Genomic DNA, 22602 nt, shown 5'->3' on the forward strand with positions numbered 1-22602 from the left:
TAATCATGAAAATTCTATCAAATGTCCCTGAAGAAATAGAAATGAGGTTACCCGTTGAGAGTTAAACTATGAAACCAACTTAAGATAAGACAGAAAAACATCCAATACAAACTAAAAGTTTAGCATGTATTAAAAGCACAACAATGGTAGGAAGTCAGTATATATACTGGTCAGTATAAATCAGAGATGCAAACATCTGTAATGGGTGCAGATTATTTGAGGAGCTTTGGAGTAAAGTTTAGAGCTTTGTGGCAGAGCCAGGTACACAAAAATATTACATCTGGATGACAATAAAGATCTCAATCATCTTATTGTCTCCCAGCCTGTCTCGGTCTCTTTGATCAGCTCGAAACTTTTTGGATGTAATTTGCTTTCCTTTCAGTGTGTAGACCCTGGAGAAAACACCAGTCCAAATATGTGTGTTCAGATCTTACAGAAATCACGTTTCTCATTGTAGATATAAATAGATGGCACATTTATTCATATTACCATTCTTGTAAGCAAAATTCTTGTGAAGTCATCCCTGAGCATTTAATTTACATTATGTGTAAAGTGAAGTTTAGATCCTATTAGCTAACTTAAATCCTTTGTGAAGTAAAAACAATCAATAGAGAGAAAGGGAGGACCTGAAAATACACAGTCATCATAGAGGCTGGTTGTCCCAAAGAGCAATACAATCCTATTTATATTTTTAGTAGTACTAACATTTTCCTTTAAAAGTTCCAAGGGATAATGGCCAAACCATCTTTTCTTCTTGCCTAGGAAGTTCTTCTACCTTCTTTAGGGCTAATTTTAGTCTTTACTTTTTCATGAAGTCTTCTTCAACCATTTGATAGTGGCTCCAACTATCTCTAACATTCATTCTTGGGAATATTTAACTATAAACTGCTTGAATTTTCTTTCTGACGGTGACATTCTCCTAATTATAGTAAGTACTAATTCGTTGAGGGGAAGCAACTGCATTTTACTTATTTCGTACTATGCATAATTACAGATAATAACCATGAAGTTTTCCAGTAGTTTCCAAATTCAAATATCTATGGAATTCATCAATAGGATAATGCTTCCCATGGTTTTAACAGCCCCTCTCTTTCATTCTTGTTTTACTTTCTCCTTCCCATACATGTCCTAGGTTGAAGAAATTCATGTTTCAGCTTTGGTTTGATCCTGGTCATTGCATTTTCTGTATTACCTCTATCAGCAGTCACTTATAACATTTCTGGGTTTTTTTCTCACCTTGTAGTTTTTGTTTCATCTACTTATGACTGGGCTTGAAATTCTGGCTGCTATCATGGGCTGCTGAGGGAACCAGATCTTTATGAAGATGTAATGTCCAGAGGAGTTTTGTATGGTGTGATCAGCAGCTGGATCTATGCCTACAGTAGGGATGCTGCTAACTTTCAGATTCCAGTCAAAGTCATCATCCTGCTCCTGCTCCCAAGAACAAAGGTCAAATTCAAAATTACAGCACCCATTTGAGGTACCTGGAAAACATTTCCCAATTTAGGGTAGAGAGAAAAAGGAAATTAGCTGACTTTAAGATGCCATACAAAATTACAGTGATCTTGATCCATCATGTAATACTCAACACCTTGGAATATTATCCTGACACTAGCATTAAAATAGAATATTTTAAACTTATGTTTAGTAATTAATGTTTCAGCATTTTATCTTATTTGGAAAAGATTTAGATATCAATAAATTCAACCCAATTTATTATTTAACCTAGTAAAACGTCAAAGTTTTATGTTACCAAATATTTTGAAAGCTATTTAATAGTTTGTCTACTATGCTTTTTATCTTTCAACCAACTTGACTTGTTCTAACAATTACCCATGAAAATTTCCTGAGACAAAAATCAACCTTTATCTTAAATCACTTTTGCTGGCAAACTGCACCACTTGCAACATGAATTTAACTAATAAGCTCAGGTAAAATAAAAGCTAATTATCAAGAGAGGCTTAGGAAGATGTGGGAGTAGGATAGTTCACAATTGGTTACTACTTGGTTTTTAGAAACTAAGTTTTCTAAGAATTCAAATTATGATAAATGTAATTAAGATGCTAGAATGGATCAGAGAAGCCACTCTGTATATGAGAAAGTAAGAGATTCATAAAAAGGCATAAAGAATGAAAATAGGAATGAAATTTTTGTTAAGGGAAAAGAAACTAATTTTGTCCTAAAATGAAACTGGTTATTTAGAGAGAAAAAACTTACAACAAAATCTGCATTGAAAAAGAAAAAGAAAAAAATGTAAAAGATTTGTGAAGGAGAAGGGTGCCTGGGGGGCTCAGTTGGTTAAGAACATGCCGTCAGCTCAGGTCATGATCTCAGGGTCCTGGGACTGAGTCTAGCACCAGGCTGTCTGCACAGTTGAGTCTGTTTCTCCATCCCACTCTCCTTCTATGTTCTCTCTCAAATAAATAAATAAAATTAAAAAAAAAAAAAAGATTTGTGAAGGAGATGCTCTGGAAAAATTTTTTCCGGGGTCAGGATCAATTAGGATTGTAATAAATGAGTTTTAAAAGTACACTGCTATAAAACTGAAACTTGACTTTTCTCTTTGCTAAAAAGACAAAGTTCTTTTGGAGCACTGCTCTGCTCTTAATAAGAAATTTTAAGCAAAGTTTCTGTTTTGTCCTTATCAGGTCTCTGACTACATGAAACAGTTAAACTTCTCAAAATTAAAGGAGCAAAGTTTTGCTAACAACTACATAACCTGATGTTTTTTGCCTTTGGAACCCTTTGCTACCACCTCAGTTAAATAAATAATGAAACATTAAGTTTAATAGTAATCTGTGATCCTATTTAGGCATATGCTTTAGGACCTTCTGACATTTTTAATAAACTTCTCAAACATTCAAATTCTCAATAAAGTCTTTTTGACTAAAAAAAAAAAAAAGAGTATTTTCGTGTGTTACACAGAGCTATTTCCATGGCTTGTGGAAGTTTATTTCTCCACAAATCTGGTTCCCCATCCCAAAATCAATAAGAAGCTATTTTAGCATTACACACACTTCCTCTTCCAAGTACCTATTTGGTCAATGTAATTTTCTTTCTTCTTTCTTCTCATCTTTGCTCCTCAGGTCCTGGTAGGGAATTTGGGAAGCTTCTTATTCTATTCGATACACTTTTGGCTTGGGAAATGCTGCCTAAAGCAAAAGTTATTAATCACTGTAATTGTTTTCTAAAACATAATCCTTATTTTAGAGATGAGAAAATTGTGAAAAAGTAAAAAGTGTACTAATTGGAATTTATTATAATAAGCTGCAGAAATTAATTGGTTTAAGTTGCATGAAATACCAACTCTCTCTCCCAGGTCCCTAACGATATTTTATTACAAACACTGCTTAAATGTTTTCTTCCACTTCTAGAATAGCAAGACTTAATGAGTTGAACTATGACCTTTGATTTTTTGCCTGATAGATCTATCCATTTCTGATAGATGGGTGTAGAAGTCTTCAGCTATGATAGTGGATTCATCTATTCTCCTTGCAATTCTATTAGTTTTTGTGTCATGTTGTTTGACATTCTACTGTTAGGTGCATACATATTAAGAATGGTCTTGCCTCCTTGAGGAAGCAAGGGCATTATTATGTAATGTCCTTATTTATCCTTGGTAATTTGAGAAGTTTTTATCTTTGCTTCCTCTCCAAGGCTCTCTTTCCCTTAGGTAAATCTGAGTTTCTGATTTATATCATTTTCCTTCTTCTAAAAACATTTTTTTTTTTTTGCAAAGTAAGTTTTCTGGGGGAAAAAAAAGAAAACAAAAATCTCAATCTGTGTTTGTCTGAGACAGTATTTGTCCTTCAGTTTGAAGGATGACTTCATTGGGTGCAAATTCCAGGTTGGTAGTTCTTTGTTGTTTTTCTCCCACAACACCTTAAATATTTCAGTCTACTTTCTTCTCATTTGTACAATTTCAGAGGTGTATACTCCTTACCTTTGTTCTTCTTTGGGTAAAGTGTCTTATCCCTCTGATTTCTCTAAGGATTTCACTGATTTTCTGTATCTTAGGAATGATATGCGTAGGCATAGGGTTTTTTGTTTTGTTTTGTTTTTCCTTTATCCTGCTTCATGTTCTCTGCTGTGGTTTTCTGTCCAACATTCATTTGGTGGGAAATTCACAGTCATTATTCTTCCAAAAGTTTCTTCCGTTCCTTTTTCTCTTCCTTCTCTTATTTCTTCTCTTCCTTGTATCCCTACTCTATACATTACACCTCATGTTGTAAAGTCCTTGGATAATCTGTTGTGTTTTCTCAGTCTTTGTTCTCTCTGCTTTTCAGTTTTGGAAGTTTCTGTTGTAATGTCCTCTAGCTCAGACATCATTCTTCATCTGTGTCCAGGCTACCAATAAGCCCTTCAAAGCCATTCTTCACTTCTGTCACAATGTTTTTGAGCTCTAGGATTTTTTTCTGATTCTTTCTCAGGACCTTCATCTCTCTATTTACATTGCCCATCTTTGCTTACATGCTGTTTTATCCACTAGAGGTCTTAGCATATTAACCATAGTTATTTGAAATACCTGGTCTGATAATTCCAACATCCCTGTCATGTATCTTTCTTGTGCTTTCTCTGTCTCTTCAAATTTCAGGTTTTTGTCTTGGTTTTTATTTTTATTGTCTTTTAGTATGTCATGGGATATTTTCTTCATAACTGGAAATGATATACTGGATAAAAAGAACTGCTTGTAGATAGGCCTTAGTCTGGGGAGAGGGGAAGTATTCTATTGTTCTATGATTAGTTTCAGTTTGTGAGTGAACCTGTACCTCTAGACTGTGAACTTCACAAGGGTTTGTCAGGGTGAGAAACCCTTTTTACCCTTCTTCCTCCCCTTAGGTGGAACAGGACAACTAGAGAGGGTAAGCAATGGAAATTTCCCCTCCACCAGGTCAATTAGGCTCTGATAATACCCTGGCAGTTTAGGCTTTCATTATCTGAGGGAAAATATTTTTAGGAAGAACAGAGTGCTCTGTGATACTTCAAAATGTTTTTTTTCAGGGTGCCTGGGTGGCTTAGTCAGTTAAGCATCTGCCTTCAGCTCAGGTCATGATCCTGGGCTACTGGGTTTGAGCCCTGCCTCGTTGCTGAGCAGGGAGCTTGCTTCTCCCTCTCCTTTTGCCCCTGCTCCTGTACTCTCTCTCTCATTCACTCTCCCTCAAATCAAAATGATTTTTCCCCCTCCTCCTATTTGAAGCAGGTAAGGATTTTTCTCTGATATTTACTGGGAACCTGGTCAAAATCTTCATAATGTTATATTTATACATAATATTGTAAATAAATATTATAAATATAACTCTCACAATATTATAGCATGTCCTGATAAGTGGTTTTCCTGACGTTTTTAGCTCTTGGGCTTGTCTATATGGCAGCTCCAGCATTTCCATCAATGCCAATTCAGCCTTTCCTACCTGGATACTGGTTCCTCTACTGGATTCTGCTCCTGAATCTCTAATCTGATAACATGTGACTCCCTATATTACCTTGCCTCTGTTCAATCTTGGGAACATTTGTCCTGTGTCCTCCCATCTTTAATGGATTCAATAAAGTTCTTGATTTTCTTTTTAGTCTGTTCAGCCTTTGACTTGTTAGAACAGAGAGTTGTGACTTCCAAAATTATTATACACAGAGTTCGAGATTAGGAACTGCACAAACATCTTCCTATAATTCTGTTGGTAAGTTATAAAGCTATAAAGGTAAGTGATGATGTTGTAAAACTGAGCACTGTGTTACTAAGAGCTTGTATCTTATAAAATTGCCCATTTAGGATACATTTCATGTTCTTTATTTTTAAATGCATATGCATGATGCAGCACAAAGCCAATGACCTATTTGATCTTAAGTAATAAAGTGTATACTTTAAAATTCTTTGCATATAGTAATTCTTTATTAAATTCTCTCTGGATATTAAAGTGAAAATGAAAATCTTAAAAATCATAATTATATGTGAGATGGTGTCCAAAAACCAAAACCACTTAAGAAGAATCTAAGCTGCAGCATGTTTATAAACATCTACATAAAAACTTGTCTCTTTAAGAAAACTCAATTAAACAAGTACTCAAAAATTTTAGGAAGTTTAATGTAAACAAGAATGGGAATGATTCTGGCCCTGAAGCTCTCTGGGCCCTGCTCTTCAGCATACAGGCCAAAGGAAGGCAGGTCCACATCCCAGCTAAAGCCACAGCAATTTTGGGACAAAGATCCTACACTATTCTATTACATAAGACTCTAAGAATTTCCAAATTGTGCTGAGCATCAAAATCATGCCTTTCTTTATGGTTGCATTCTTACAGTTAGCATAGGTCAAATACAATTATTTAAATACAGAAAATAACTTTTATGCTCTTTGTAGCTAATAAGGTGGAAAATTTGAAAATACGTGGGCTCTACTATTGTTTCAATACCATTTGAGTATAAAGGACACTAAGATGAAAGTTAATTTTATCACACCCTCCAGCAAAAGCACTTGCCCAATAATGAAGAATGGCCTAAATTAATAATTTTCAGTTGTTGAAAGAACGAAAAATTTAAAAGCTTAAGAAAGCATCATGACTAATATGCTTTTTAAAATGGTTTAAATTAACACTCAGGCTAACACTAATTTTTAATATTTTCAAGAATAGAGAACATTTTTCTGTCTTAATTCTGTTACCAAATGAACAGGATGGCATTTTCTATCCAATTGCTGATTCAATTTTAAAATTTCATTTGAAACATTCTGGTAACTTACTATTTCCCACAATAGACTAATAATCTCCTTTATTTTATGATACTAAAGTTCTCTTAAGTACCCTTTCAAAGGCCTAGGAGGTAAATACACTAAAATAATAATGAATCCCAAATCAACATCAAGTTAAGAATCTGAACAGTTGTCCCAGCTAAAAATTATAAAATGAAGTAACTAATTTAGTTGACCTTGTGTTGGAAAATACAGCTCGTGAAGCCTAGATTCCCATATAGACTGGCATCCAGAAAGACCACTTGTATAAAGAAATAATCTGTGCTGGGGAAAAGCAGACTTATTCTGTTTCAAAAATCATACAAATGCTGCTCTATGAATCTCTATCATGCAAATTCTATTTTTCTTTTGATATGTACCATTGTTTTGAAGATATGTGTCCTTGAAAATTTCAATTCTAATGTGTAGGGTGGAAAATACAATAAGTAGGTATAAGCTGTTTGGATTTCACATCACTGTGGTGTGAGAACAACTTATAATTTGATATTTCACAAATTCCCATGGGTGCCAGGTGGGAAAGGCAGCATTCTTCTGCGCAGATGCCAATTCCTGTGATTTTATGGAGCTATTAATGCCAGCACCAGACAGGTGTGCCATCGGGAAGACAATGATCACTTTTGTCTATAGTTGTATCATCCATCAAACCAATTTCTACATTTCTAAATGCTATAATTTTTCCATCGATCACTATCTTCATAAACATGAGATATCAGTCTCACTAAAAAAAAGCCTCATAATTTTGAAAGACCATAATGCAAATCCTTTTAAGATCCAATCATCAAATTTTGAAAATTAAGATCTCACCGTCCTATTTAATTATTCATTTAATCTAAATTTATTGAGCATATGCTATAAGTAAAGCACATTTAGGAAGATAAGAAACTAACTGGAAAGGGGGCTAATGTGTTTTGACCACAATCTGTGGCAGATTCTGAACATTCTCTTTGTTTATGTTATTTTAAGTCCCACAACATCTCAGTATAATAGTTATTTCTTTTATTTTGATTGATGAGAAAGCTGAAGTTCAGAGTGTGATACTAAGCAAAATATCACATTATAAGTAGCAGAACTATCAGTTGAAGAATGGTGTAAATGGAACACTGTGCCACTACTTCTCTTTATAATGTGGTATGCAGTGATCCAGGGTGGGCCTGCAAAAAAAGAAAGAAAGAAAGAAAGAAAGAAAGAAAGAAATCTACAACTACTACAGGATAAGAAAATTTATGTATCTATGAGGAAATTCTTGAAGAGATCTGTGTCTATAGGTAGACAACTATGGAGAGATGGAAGTTATCCATTTTGGTTTGATTCTTCTTGAGGTAGCGTGATGTAGTTTATCAATTCATCTAAATATGAATGTCCCAGGGATGTCAATTTGTCATCCAAAGGAAGAAGGTTTTGTAGTCAAATGAATATGATGAATCTGATAAATTATAACCTTCTTTGGTAGATTTAAAAACACTAACATATTATTAACACACTAGCTCTGAGAATTCCCACAATTCTCACAACATGGAAACTATATGACAAAAAATATTCCCAATTTTTTTAAGGGAGCTATGTATTTATATTTACTTATTCATTTAGTAGAACTATGAGTATTGTGTAGATTACTACACTGATGATGCTCAGGACAAGGTTTACAAATGCTATTAAAATAAATAAGAAGAAAAAAAACAAACAAAAAAAACCAAAAAAAAAAAAAAAACAAAAAAAAAGACAAAAAAAAAAAAAAAAAGAAAAAAGGGAAATTTGAGAAGTTAGTTTCCAGGTATAAATGGGACACTTTCTTAGCTTTGTGACTTTGAGGATTGTATTAGTTTCTTAGCACTTCCATAATAAAGTACAACAAAATGAGCAGCTTTAAACAATAGAGATTCATTCCCTCAAAGCTGCTAAGGCTAGAAGTCAGAATCAATGTGTCCACAGTGCCACGTTCTCCCTGATGGCTCTAGTGGAAAATACTTCCCAGTCTCTTTAATAGCTTCTGTGGTTACTGGCAATCTGAGCATTCCTTGGCTTATAGATACATCCTTCAATCACATGGCATTTTCTCTGTGTATTCTTACACTATCTTCCTCTGGGTGTCTATGTCCATACTTCCCTCTTCTTAAAAGAAAAACAGGCATTGGGTTAGGAGTACCTTAATCTAATATGACCTCATTTTAACTCAGTACATCTACAAAGACCCTGCTTCCAAACTAAGGTCACATTCACAGGATATGAGTTGGGGATGACACTAAACAACCCAGTACTAGAATGATTACATTTTTAAAAGTAACTATCTTGGGCTTTTTGAGGTATATTAGCATATCATTAGAAAATCGGGGCACCTGGGTGGCTCAGTTGGTTAAGCATCTTCCTGTGGCTCATGTCATAATCCTGGGAACCCAGGAGGGAACCGCACATCAGGCTCCCTGCTCAGTAGGGATTCTGCTTCTCCCTCTGTCTCTGCCTCTTCCCTCTGCTCTAGTGCTCAAATATTTTTTTTAAATAAAATAATTATAATAATTTAAATTTAGTGTTACTGTAATTCATTTTATGCCTTACATACTGCCTAGAACCAGGAGTGTTAAAAAGTAATAGTAAATATTACTATAATCTTGATTTTAATGAAAGTATTTCCTTGTTCCCTTTGTTTAAATCATCTGTAGATGTTAAGGTTCTATCATTTAAACATTACAGAAATGGGTGTTGAATTTAAATAAATATTTTAGCACCTGTTATGGATTTTTTCGGTAGTTTATCTGTTTACATGAACAGTGTATTACTTCCTTTAAGTGGTGTAATATCCTTACCTCAAAGTGGATGATACAATGATTCTATTGCTGAATTTGGCTTGCTAGCATTTTAAGTTCTACATTTATATTCACAGGGAGTTTGAATTACAGTTTTCTTACATTTCTAATTTTTTGGAGGCTTCATTATCAGTGATATATTAGCTTCATAAAATAAATTCAGTCATTTTGTATGGTTAGAATAGTTTCTTTGGCCATTATCAGTTCATTAAAATGTGATAGAACTCAGTAGTATCTAACTCAAGAGGACAAAATTGAAGGACATTTGTTGATAACTTTATTTGACAGTTAATGGTCTATTCAGGTTTTCTGCTTCATTAGTTAATTTTGGTCATTTTTCTCAAGAAAATTAACTATTTTATTGACATTTTCAAACGATCACAGAGTTATTTATTTCTATGTGGTTATTTATTCCCTTTAACAAGCCTCCATTTATTCAAATTTTTTTTCTCCTTTATTAAAATTAAAAATTGGTGTTTTGTTTACCTTATCTGCTTTTAAAATAATTTTGGGTTTATCATTTGAATTGTTTTTGTGTTCCAAACTATTACTTCTTTCTCCTGAGTTTCTTAATACTACTTCATTTCTTAAAAATTTTTATTTTTAAATAATTTCAAACTTATAGAAAAGTTGTAAGGATAGCATAGCACCAGAAATCCTATTTACATTTAAATAACATAAGGGAATAACTGCTACAAATAATTAATTTATTCTAAAAAAATCAACAACTTGGAAGAAATGAGAAAATACCTGTTAAAAAAACACCTTAAAACTGGAATAAAGCTGAATATGACTCTATCCATTACAAAAATTGAACTCAATACATTTTGCACATATCCAACTTTAATCTCAGATGGCTTCACGGGTGAAATCGTACCAACTTACATAGACTCTCTCAGGATCTAAGGAAAAGAGAACTCTTCCCAACTCTCCTTATGAAGCCAGTAAAATGCCAATACAAAGGCAGACAAGCAGCTACAAGAACTTTAGAGACCAATATCCCGCATGAACGTTAAGTGCAAAACCTTTAGCAATACATTTTATCCAGGAATGTGTTTGACTTAATGTTCAGAAATCAAATAATGTAATTCACCACTTTAACACAAAAGTAGAAAAAAATCATATCATCTTCTCATCTAGATGCAGAAGAGGCACTGATAAAGTTCATCACTACTTTATGATAAAATGATGTAAACTAGGAATAAAGGGGAGCTCTTTCAAATGGAGAAATGAGACCTGTGAAAAACATATAGCTATGGTCAGACTTAAATATGAAATACTGCAGAATCACCCTAAGACTGGGAACAGGGTAAGATAGTCCAAAAGCATCCCTTTTACTCAACAACTGTACTTAAAGTTCTAGTTTGTGCAGTAAGAATTAAAAAGAAAACATATAAAAGCATGTAAATTGATCAGTTGTCTACATAAAAAAATTCTAAGAAATATGCATGGCAACTTCTAGAACCCTAAAAAAATGATAAGGTTTAGGATACAAGGAAAATAAAATAAAATCAATTGTATTTCTACGAATAGGCAGCAAAAGTTTACAGGTTGAAATTAGGAAATACTTTTATTTACAAGACTGTGAAAAGAATAAGGTACTTAGCAATATACATTTTTAATTTATTTATTTATGATAGAGAGAGAGAGAGGCAGAGACACAGGCAGAGGGAGAAGCAGGCTCCATGCACCGGGAGCCCGATGTGGGATTCGATCCCAGGTCTTCAGGATCATGCCCTGGGCCAAAGGCAGGCGCCAAACCGCTGCGCCACCCAGGGATCCCTTAGCAATATATTTTTAAGAAACATGTCTAACCTGGACTTGTCTATACAAGATGTCTATACTAGAAATTGAAAAACAGTGTCGAAAGAAATTAGGAAAGATCTAAACAAATGGAAAAGTGGACCACTGGAAGACTCAATATCATTAACATGCAGTTTTTCTCTAGTTTCATTTATAGATTCAATATGAATCTATATAATAAATCTATCAGGTTCCTATCTGAAATAGAGTCTCTTTCTAAAAATTAATACGGATACAGTATATATACAAATAAATATACAAACATGTAATGGAAAGGAGTGTGAAGAACTTTTTGGGGATATATAAATGTTCCATATTTGTGATATATGTGCATGCATTCATCAAAACATCAAATTATGATGTATGTACTATGTATTTTACCTTTAAAAACTAAGAACAAATATCAAATTCTATTTATTTAGCTTGCTTCTAATAGTAATGTATGTTGAAAAAATTTGAAATTGGAATGACTTCTGCATATTCTAGATTTGAGCAATTAAATATAAATATTAAAATTGGTACTAGACTATTGCTGTTGTAGATAAAGGTGACAAATATGAACACGTGAAATTGGATTAAAATTAGTGGTATCCATATAAATTCATGATGGATGGATGGAAGAATGGATGGGTAGATGGGGGGCTGGCTGGGTAGATTGATGGCTGGGTAGGCAGGCAGATAGACACACAGACAGACATGTGGACATATACATATATTCACTGGCTCTGTCCACTGAGAAGACCAAGAACCAATGATACATTACTAAGGAGAATCTTGTTTTTTAAAATAGCATTCTCCATTAAAATGAATCAGAGCTCTTTAGAGCTGACACCAAGTCTGGGGAAGAGAAAAGTGTCAGATGAGCCTGGAATAAAAGGATATGATCAAAAAAGTTTGAGTTTTAAACATTTGAAAAGTTTATATAAAACGGTTTATAGTAGGTTTCCATTAGCTAATCTGGAATAAGCTCATAATCAGTATAACTCATGATAATTATAACACCTTGAATGAAATTTAAATCTATGAGATCATAATATAAATAAAAAGTAAAGATACAAATAAATAGAGTAAAGGCAAAGCTCTTCTTTATAGTAGAAAATCAATTTATGTGGAATGAAGACATAAGAAAATCATCAGTGGGCTATATGATCCAGCAATTCCACTTCTGGGTACAAAAAAAAAAAAAAAAAAAAAACTGAAGTCAGGAACATGAAGACAAAGCTGCACTCTGATGTACATTATGGTATTATTCACAATAGCCATGATATAGAAACAACCTAAAGATATGCTGATGGGAGAACAGATAAAGAAAAAATGGTATTTACATAAAATGGAATATTATTCAGCCATAAAAGGAAATCCTGCCATATTTGGCAACATGGTTGAATTTGGAATATGCTAAGTGAAATAAGTCAGTCACAGAAAGACAAATACTGCATGATTCCACTTATATGAGGTATCTAAAATAGTCAAACTCAAAGAAGCAGAGTAGGGATGCCTGGGTGGGCTCAGCGGTTAAGCATGTCTGCCTTTAATTCAGGGCATAATTCCAGAGTCCCAGGATTGAGTCCCACATTGGGTTCCCTGCATGGAGCCTGCTTCTCCCTCTGCCTATGTCTCTGCATCTCTCTTTTTGTGTCTCTCATGAATAAAAAAATAAATCTTAAAAAAAAAAAAAAAAGGCAGAGTTGAGTGATGACTGCCAGGAGCTGCAGAGAGGGGCAAATGGGAAATTGCTGCTCAATAGGTATAAAGTTTCAGTTATGCATGATGAAAAAGCTCTAGAGATCTGCTGTACAATATAGTGCCCTTAGTCAACAATATTTTGTTCACTTAATAATCTGTTGAGGGTAGATCTCATGTTAAATGTTCTTCCTATGGAAGGAAAGAAGGAAAGAAGAAAGAAAATAAATCCTCAGTAGGAGTTAAAACTAGTGGTTGAATGTTTGAAAACCAGGGCAGCATATTTTCATAGTCACCAGTATTTGCATATGAATTATTACTTTTAAAAGATGAATTAATTTATAATAGAGATGTGACTGACTGTACCTTAACCAGTTAATCAAAGTAAATATCAGGTATAGTAGGACAAATTAATACCGGGCTTCCTGATATGATGCCCTGAGAAGGACCTGTGATTGCGTCTATAATATTCTTTTTTTTTTAAGATTTATTTATTATTTATTTTGACAGAGAGAACACGAGTGGGGAGAGCAGCATAGGGAGAGAGAATTTCCAGCAGACACCCCACTGTGTGAGGAGCCCACCTTGAGATTATGACTCCAGATGAAGTCAGATGCTTAAAGACTGAGTCACCGAGGCACCCCTATATCTGTATTCTTGCTAACACACTGAATATTTTATTTAGTTCTAAGAATTAATGACAGAGAAATAATCAAATCTCTCCCAATGATGTGAATATTTCCATTTTTATTTAATTCTGTCAGGCTTTATTTCATGTACTTTGAAGATCTACACAGACACATTTCTCACATAAGTTCTTGATAACTGACTACATTATCTTAATTTTCCTTTATCATTGTAATTTTTCAATATAAATACTTTTATATTAATTTATATACTATATATATTTGCTGTCTTTAATACAACAGTTTTAAATATAAAGTCAGCAATAGGCTGGAAGTAAAAGGTTGGAAAAATATACACCCAATTGCTGTATCATGTTTTTTAATTGATCGGAAATTTTTGCATTTTAGTTGTAATTGTTTGGCTATTTACATTTGATATAATTAATATTATGACAAGATTTAGATCTTTCATTTTATCTTTTTTTTCTATTTTTTAAAATTATTTTTCCCATGTGTTTTTTATTATCTTCCTCCTGTGTCCTTGTGAACATTTTTAGTATTCCATTTTAATTCTTCTATTAAGTTTTTAACTGCGTCTTTTTATGTTTTAGTGTTGGTCTAATGATTGCATATGAACACTTAAGTATCACTGTCTAGAGTTGATATTGTTCTTCATGCAAAATTTTAAGAATTTTGGTACAGTTTAATTTCACTCACCTCTCGTTCCTAGTGCTATTTTTACCATATTTATCTACATAGGATATAAGAGCCATAAAACAAGTTTTCTTTAGAAAAGTCATGTCTCAAATTAACAAAAGAAAAGAGAAAATGTGGCCTTGTATATTTACCCACAAAATTATTTCTAGTTCTCTTCATTTCTTCCTGCAGGTTCAAGTTTCAATCTGGTGTCATTTACTTTTAGCTTGAAATATATCCTTTAAAACCTTTTATAGGACATGCTGGTTTCACTTATCTAAAAAAATATCTTTAAAAAAAAGTCTTATTTTGCCTTAATTTTTGAAGATATTTTCCCTAGATACAAAACTCTATATTGATAGGTCCTCCCCTCCCCCATCTTAGCAATTTAAGTATAATCTTCCAATGTCTTTAGGCCTGGTTTTGGCTTTTGTTTTTTCTGACGAGAAAATGATATACTATCAAGTATATGATTATTCTATTTTATATGATTTTTTTCTGGTGTCTTTCAAGATTCTCTCTCTCTCTCTCTCTCTCTCTCTCTAATTTTTATCAGTTGAATTAGGAGGTACTGAAGTGTAGCGATTTTCATTTGTCTAGATCATCCTAATCATTTTAAGTTGTTTTCCATAGATATGGAAAGGTTTTGATAATTATTTGTTCACATATTTTTCTGCCTCATTTTTACCCATTTCCTTGTGTTGCTTCATTTACATGTAAGTAAGAATATTTGATGGACTCCTGTGGAACTCTAAGGCACTGATCAGACTATTTTCATGTTTTATCTTCCTAATTAGATAATTTCCAATTAGTAGATTTGTCTTGAAGTTCAATTATCTTTCTCCTGTTGTCTCTAATATGCCTTTTAAGTCATCCAGTATATTTTATTTCAGATAATGTACTTTTCAATTCTAGAATTTCCCTTTGGTTCTTTTTTCTGTTATTTTTCCTTTTCTCTTTTTTCTTTACCTCCTCCTCTCCTTCTTGTTTTTCTTCTTCTCACTCTTCATTTTCATTACACCTGTTTATTCATTACAGCTATATTCTTATTTAAATCTTCAAACATATTTGCAATACAATGTAACACATTTGTAATTTGTAATTCCTTTAAATCCCCTGTTTACTAAATCTAAGTTTTCTGTCATCTTGGGTTCAATTTCTTTCTTTTTCTTAAAGATTTTATTTATGTATGTGTGTGTGAGAGAGAGAAAGGACAAGCAGAGGGAAAGGGACACACAGACTACATACCAAATCTGGAGCCTGATGTGGGGCTCACTGCCATGATTCTGTGTTCATGACCTGAGCCAAAATCAAGAACTGGATGCTTAATCAAGTGAACCTACTAGGCACCCTGGGCTCAATTTCTGTTGATTTGTTGTTGTTGTTGTTCTCTCAAATGTATGTTAATTTTCCTATTTCCTTTTTTTTTTTTTTTTTAGATTTTTATTTTATTTATTCATGAGAGACACACAGAGAGAGGCAGAGACACAGGCAGAGGTAGAAGTAGGCTCCATGTAGGGAGCCTGACGTGGGACTTGATCCCGGATCTCCAGGATCACACCCTGGGCTGAAGATGGCGCTAAACCGCTGAGCCACCGGGGCTGCCCTGTTTCTTAATATGTGTAATTCTTTTCTTTTTACTTATATTCTGGAATTGTAGATGATACACTGTAGCATATTTGAGTTATGTCATGTTCCTTAAAAATGTATTATACTTTTTACAGTTAATTCCTGACAGATCTTTCTCATCTAATCAGGCTAAGTTTCATTAATGTTTTGGTTAGATATATGAAAGTTTTCCACTTATCCTAAATTATACCCCTTATTCATAACTTGAGGTCTTATCATGGTCTCCTTTGAATGCTTGAAGTGTTTAGTAATACCTTTAAACACTGGCTGTGTTGGAAATTGAATATATCTCCAACTTGCATTGCCTTTGGAATAAATATTCTGTCCTCAGCCCTGCACCAAATAGTCTTTCCTTAGAGAGTCTAACTCTTAGATTTTGTGGTTAATACCCACAAAATCTCCTAGGGCAATTGCAGGGACCAATGCCTTTTTCACAGATAGTCACCCACTTCAGCAGCCAAGAATTCTATTTTCTCTCTCAACTTAGTAACACTGTTATGTTTTAACTCTCCTGCTCTATGATACAAAAATTTCCTCATATAGAAATCTGTGACAATCTTGGGGCAATCAATCCTGGGGCAATCATGAGCTCATCTTTTGTGTTACCATTTCTCAAGAATCACAGCCCTAAGCTACAGATTGTTTAATGATTGAAAACAATGGTCTCATATGTTATGTCCCATTCTATTTGTTTTTGACAAAGGAACAAGAGCAGTAACAGCTTTCCTCTGATAGATGGAAGCACAAGTTCTTCCTTAATATTAATTTATATTCTAATGTCTAAAGTTTTCTTATTCTTTTATTATTGTTTCAATAATAAGCTTTCATAGTACACACACACATTGGTGAGAAATAGAAATCTATCCTCTTCCTCTTCTCTCTAGACACAGACATAGATAGATAGATAGAGAGGTCAATGTAGAAATATGCATCTCTCTTGGTAATAGTATGCAAATATGCATACATCTTTTATGCTACTATGTTTAACCTTTTCATATGTATCTTTAATCATCTTTTACATAAATTGTTTAAACTGTAATTACTTAAATGCATTTTCATTTCTCTTTTATCCTGTAATTATTTAAAGAAGTAAAAAAATTATGTATCTAATTGCCCTGGCATTTTAGCTTAAACTTGAAAATTAATATTTAGTTTTACCACATTTTCAGTAAATAATATGACCTAGTAACTTCTGTAATAAATGTAGTAAATTGTCTCCCAAATCTTGAAAATTTGTAAATGTAATAAATATGATTATAAAATACTTTTAGTGCTCAAAGTTCCATATATAGGTATTAATTTAATGCTATTTATCATACTTTTCAAATACTCTATCCCTTTTTACCTTACAGTTCACCCTTGAACAACACAAGTTTGAACTGTGTAGATCCACTTATACATGGATTTTTTTTCCTATATAATACAGTACTATAAATGTATTTTCATTTATGATTTTCCTCATAACATTTTCTTTCTTTTACCAGCTTTAAATAAAAAATATGTTCATAAAACTTAAAAAAAGGCAGATGTTCAACCAACTGAACCACTCAGGCACCCCTGGTATTAAACTTGTAAGACTCTTAAAAAAATTACAAAATATGTGTTAGTAGACTGTTTATGTTATTAGTAAGGCTCCAGTCAATAGCAGGCTACTAGTGAAATTTAGGTAAAGTAAAAGTTACACAGGGATTTTGAAATGCATATGTGGGTGTGGGTGTGTGAGGGGGTTAGCATCTCTGATACTTGAGTTTTTCAAGGATCAACTGTAATTAATTAGCTAGTTAGTCTGTATGTCTTTTAATCTAATCAGAAAACTAGAGGTATTTTGAAATATGGTTCAACATTTGGATCCTCGTATTTTTCTTGTTATACTGCAAATAGTTTACTTTTATATACTTAGTTATATTTAAGGCAGAAAGCTTCAAAATTACAACTCCATTTTAAATTTCACCTTTTAACATTCAATAATTTTGATTCAGAATTTAAAATTGACTCACCTTTCACTCATCATAAATCTTTGTCCATGTTTTTATTCACTAACATGTCTACACTTATTTAAAGATCACTAATACTCCTTTGGTAAAACTTACTGATTAGTTCTTAATGTAACTCAATTTTAAGTAGTTTAAATACTTTTAATTTTGTGAAAGCCATATTTCCTATATTCTGACTATTATTTGTTTTACATATGCCCTATTGTCTTATCACTGTTATGTATGGTACTAATTTTCATCCTATGTCATATCTACTATTTCCCCTCAATCTTTCATCTCTTTGAACATTTCTTCCCGGTATTCATACCACATGTTGAACATGCATGACATATATAAATTGGTTTTATATGGATTAATGTAATAAAAGCATTTCAGAAGAATGAGATACCTCTGATGTTCTATTTTTTGTTATTTTACTAGTCAACATTTAGGAAATATTGAAAAGCTGGTTATGTCAATAGGGTATGAAACTTTCCTTTGACTCATTCAATATTATTTGGTAATTTGTAGAAGAGATACACATGGAGGTCATAAACTATTCATATTCCACTTCTAGTACATAATAGATTATAATTAATGTAACCTTTTATAATGAGGTGGAACTATTTCTTCTTGGCCCTGTGACTATTTAATTAACAGAACAACAACAACAACAAAAAATAACAGAAACAACTCAAAAACACAAACCTAAACTTGTCAACTAACACCAATTCCTAATTATTCTTGGCTGGATGCATTTTCTAACCCTTCAAGAGCCAGTGCCAGTCCTCACTAGTCCTACATAAGCCAAAATGCAGCTTCTTGCCTTCTTTTATATGATGTTGTGTCTTACTTCTGGAAAATGACTGTGGGGGGATGAAGAAAATGTAAATCAGCCTTCTTTTGTTCAAATTTTAAGGAGAAAACTCTCTTAAGAAGTTAGATACTATGTTATGTTCTTTAAAACCAAATAGCTTTATATTGACTATGTTACTTAAAATAAAACCAATTTGCCTTATATTGATGGGTCAAATTCAAAAGCTATATGTAATTTCACTTTCTCTTTTGTATAGATAGAAAAAGCAACTTGATTTTTGAGAAATATTTAGGTAATGGGGAGTGACAGCACCAGGATGACAGCATAGTTTGTTTCTGACTTCACTTCTGCCATAAGAACTATTTAAAAAAAAAAAATGACACCATTGCAAGAATCCTAAAACATAGAGGTAAGTGTGAATTAGCCCCTGCATCACAGGGACCACAAGAGACTGTATTAGAAAGATTTAAAAAATTGCTACACATTGACTGCCTTGCCCCTCCCCCAGGTCAGTTCAGCACCACATAGAGAGGTCACCCCTGAGCCTCAGTTCTTCTAGAAGGAAATGAGAAACCAAATGGGACAACAAGAACTTCCCAGCATGGTATGTCATTTCACAGGAACTCCACAAGGATTGCAGGGAAATATGCAGGGCTCAACAACTGGGAATCACACTGACAGAGAAGCAGAGAGGGGCTTGTAAAAGGCGCAAGGATCTTGGCAGACAGAGTTCATACTTTAAGTGACCAAGGAGTAATTCAAACCAGCAGTTTTACGCATCTGCAGAATCAAGACATTATGCACCCCAAACAGGAAATGTGGAAGATTGCAGATGTGCCTGATTTGGATCCTCAAAGGAGTTTAGCTGGCCCCAGAGACAGGTGTGCCTACAATGAGGCAAGTAGCTGAATCACATCCCCACACTCTGTAGAGTGTGTCTTCTACCACATATGACTAGAAAGACCAGTGATAACTGCTAGAAGCAGTGTGGTCCAGCGCCACCTGAGCTGAGAAGTGAGTGGGTACAAGTGATCATCTCTAGAACAACACCAGTATCAGGCATCAAGTGTCCCCCCTGCATTCCCCAGGCAGGGGGATAAATTCATAGTCAAGGCTGAGGGCATATCCTGGCCCTGCTTGACTTAAAGTCTATATAGAAAAAACTAAAGGCCTAGAGAGACCCCTCCCCATTCTAGCCAGACAAGGGAATTCAGACATAGCCCCATCTGCTGTGGAGGGTCTCATGGCCCTATCTGATCAAAGGAACTGTCAAAAATACCTGGAAGCTACATAAGCTAGTGATGCTCAAACCAGGAGACAAGCAGACAAGGCCAACAGTTTAAAGAGCAAAGCCAAAAAAAAAAAAAAAAAAAGAGCAAAGCCAGTAGTCCTGTTTGGCCACAGAACCTTGGGTGTAACCTGGCATGGATTAACACAGCAAAGATTTTTATTGGCTTTAACTATTTCTCCTGCTGAGAATCTAGGGTAGAGAATTGAATTCATAGCCCTGCTGAATACTGATTTCAGCATATATGACCAGAGAACCTGCCTTGAGCACATAAGAAGCTGTTTAGTGCAATAAACACCTCTATGAGAGCACAGCTCATGACATCCCCTGTATACAGAGCAAAACTAGTAGTCTCACATGACCAAAAAATTCAGTGCACACTCTGGCCTGATTTGGGTCCCCAAACAAGTAGCCATACAGGTTCTGGGTTCTTATCTGGCTGCTCAGTTAGGGCTGGGAAGCTAATTTATAACCCCACCTACTAAGGAATATAGTACCCACTACCAAAAATCTCATAAACCTCACCAGAGAATCAAAGCAACTGAGGGCCCATAATACAGCCTCACATGTGCAGGGAACCAAGTCAACAGCCCTATCCAATTATTCCCAGCTAGTAGATCAATCCCCTATCTTAGCTCTCAGAGTTCAAACAGTTCTTTCACCAAACATAGACCCCAAGTGTCCAAAGACATTATCAGCAGGCATATCCAGAAACCTGAACTGAGCTGATTAAGGAAAGCACAGCCATCAAACACACATAGACACATACACAGAGAAATTCTATAGTTGAAAAACATAATAACTGAAACATTCAATATAGTTTAAATGCATATTCAATGATACCAAAGAAATAATCAGCAACCTGGAGAATAAGACTTTGGAAATTATCCAGTCAGAGGAACAGAAAAAAAAAAAGAAAAAGAATGAAGGAAGCCTATAGGAATATGGAACACAATGAGAAGAAACAATATTTTCATTATGGGAATTCCAGAAAAGGAAGAGAAAGACAAAAAAAATACAGAAAGTATATTTAAAGCAATAATGGCTGAAAACTTCCCAAACCTGGGGAAAGAATGGTCATTCAGATTCATAACAGCCAAAGGATCCTGAATACATTTGACCTTAATAGAACAAAAATGAAACGCAATTTAATTATAATTAAATTGTCAGAGGTCAAACACAAACAAAAAAAAATTAAGAGCAATAAGAGAATACAGAGAAGCTACAAACAAGGGGAACTACATAAGACGTTGTTGTATTTCTCAAAAGAAACTATTCAGGTCAGGAGAGAATGGAATGACATATGTAACATTTTGGGAAAAAAAATGTCAACCAAGAATTCTACACCGAGTAAAGCTTTCTTTCAGAAATGGAGGAGGGGTAAAGATTTCCCCAAACAAGTAAAAAGTGATAGAGTATTACCACCAGATCTGCCTTATAAGAAATGCTAAAGAGAATTGAGTGGATGAAAAAGATTGCTAATTGATAACATAAACACATAACATTATATGTTCTCATTCATTTGGGGAATATAAATAATAGTGAAAGGGAATATAAGGGAAGGGAGAAGAAATGTGTGGGAAATATCAGAAAGGGAGACAGAACGTAAAGACTGCTAACTCTGGGAAACGAACTAGGGGTGGTAGAAGGGGAGGAGGGCGGGGGGTGGGAGTGAATGGGTGACGGGCACTGGGGGTTATTCTGTATGTTAGTAAATTGAACACCAATAAAAAATTTAAAAAAAAAAACACATAAGACATAAAAGGTAGTGTAAATCTTACGGCAACAGTAACTATATAATTAAAGTTAGATTCTGCAATATCAAATAATGATGCATAATTCATTTACAACCCTAGTTTAAAAATTTTTTAAAAAGATAGTATAATTACCATAACTACAATAATCTGTTATTCATTACACAATATTTTAAAAACATGTAAATTATGACATAATGACTTAAAATGTAGGAGAGGAAAAAGCAAAAGTGTAAAGTTTACTAATTCTATAAAAGTTATTTTTAGTTTAAAATAAGGTGTTTAAGAAATTTTATGTAAGCTTCATGGCAACTACAAAGGAAATTCTGTAGTAAAAACACAGGAGACTATGATAATTATGTCAAAGCCTACTGATATCAAGAAGCAGCAAAATAGACGATATAGTATAAAAAACAAAGAACAATGGATCTATAAAATATAAAGAAAGCAATGAACAAAATGTCAATAGGAAGTACTTACCTATAATCATGTAAATCGACTACATTCTCCAACTGAAAGACTAAATGGATTCAAAAGAAAAAAAAAATATCCAACAGAATGCTAAGAGACTCACATTGGCCTTAAAGGCACATAGACTGTGAGTAAAGTGATGGAAAAAGATGTTTCAAGTAAATAGTAACTATTACTAATAATAATATTTTAATAATAATGCAGGGGTAGCTATACTTCTATTGGACAAAATAAATTTTGAACTAAAAATGATACGAAAAAGGAAAAGGTCATTTTATAATGATAAGATGGTGAATGCTCAAGAAGATATAACACCAGATATTTA

At 33.7% G+C, this 22602-nt stretch overlaps 1 protein-coding gene across 1 annotated transcript in view; it reads right to left on the reverse strand.

The window, feature by feature from the left end:
• Positions 1-22602, reverse strand: part of MALRD1 (MAM and LDL receptor class A domain containing 1) — a 755529-nt gene that overhangs the window by 415832 nt on the left and 317095 nt on the right. Inside the window, 1 exon segment of the mRNA XM_072825144.1 lies at positions 1237-1484. Within this exon segment, the coding sequence (XP_072681245.1) occupies positions 1237-1484 (248 nt within the window).

The sequence above is a fragment of the Canis lupus genome, chromosome 5 (genome assembly GCF_048164855.1).
Source record: "Canis lupus baileyi chromosome 5, mCanLup2.hap1, whole genome shotgun sequence".
Lineage (NCBI taxonomy): Eukaryota > Metazoa > Chordata > Mammalia > Carnivora > Canidae > Canis > Canis lupus.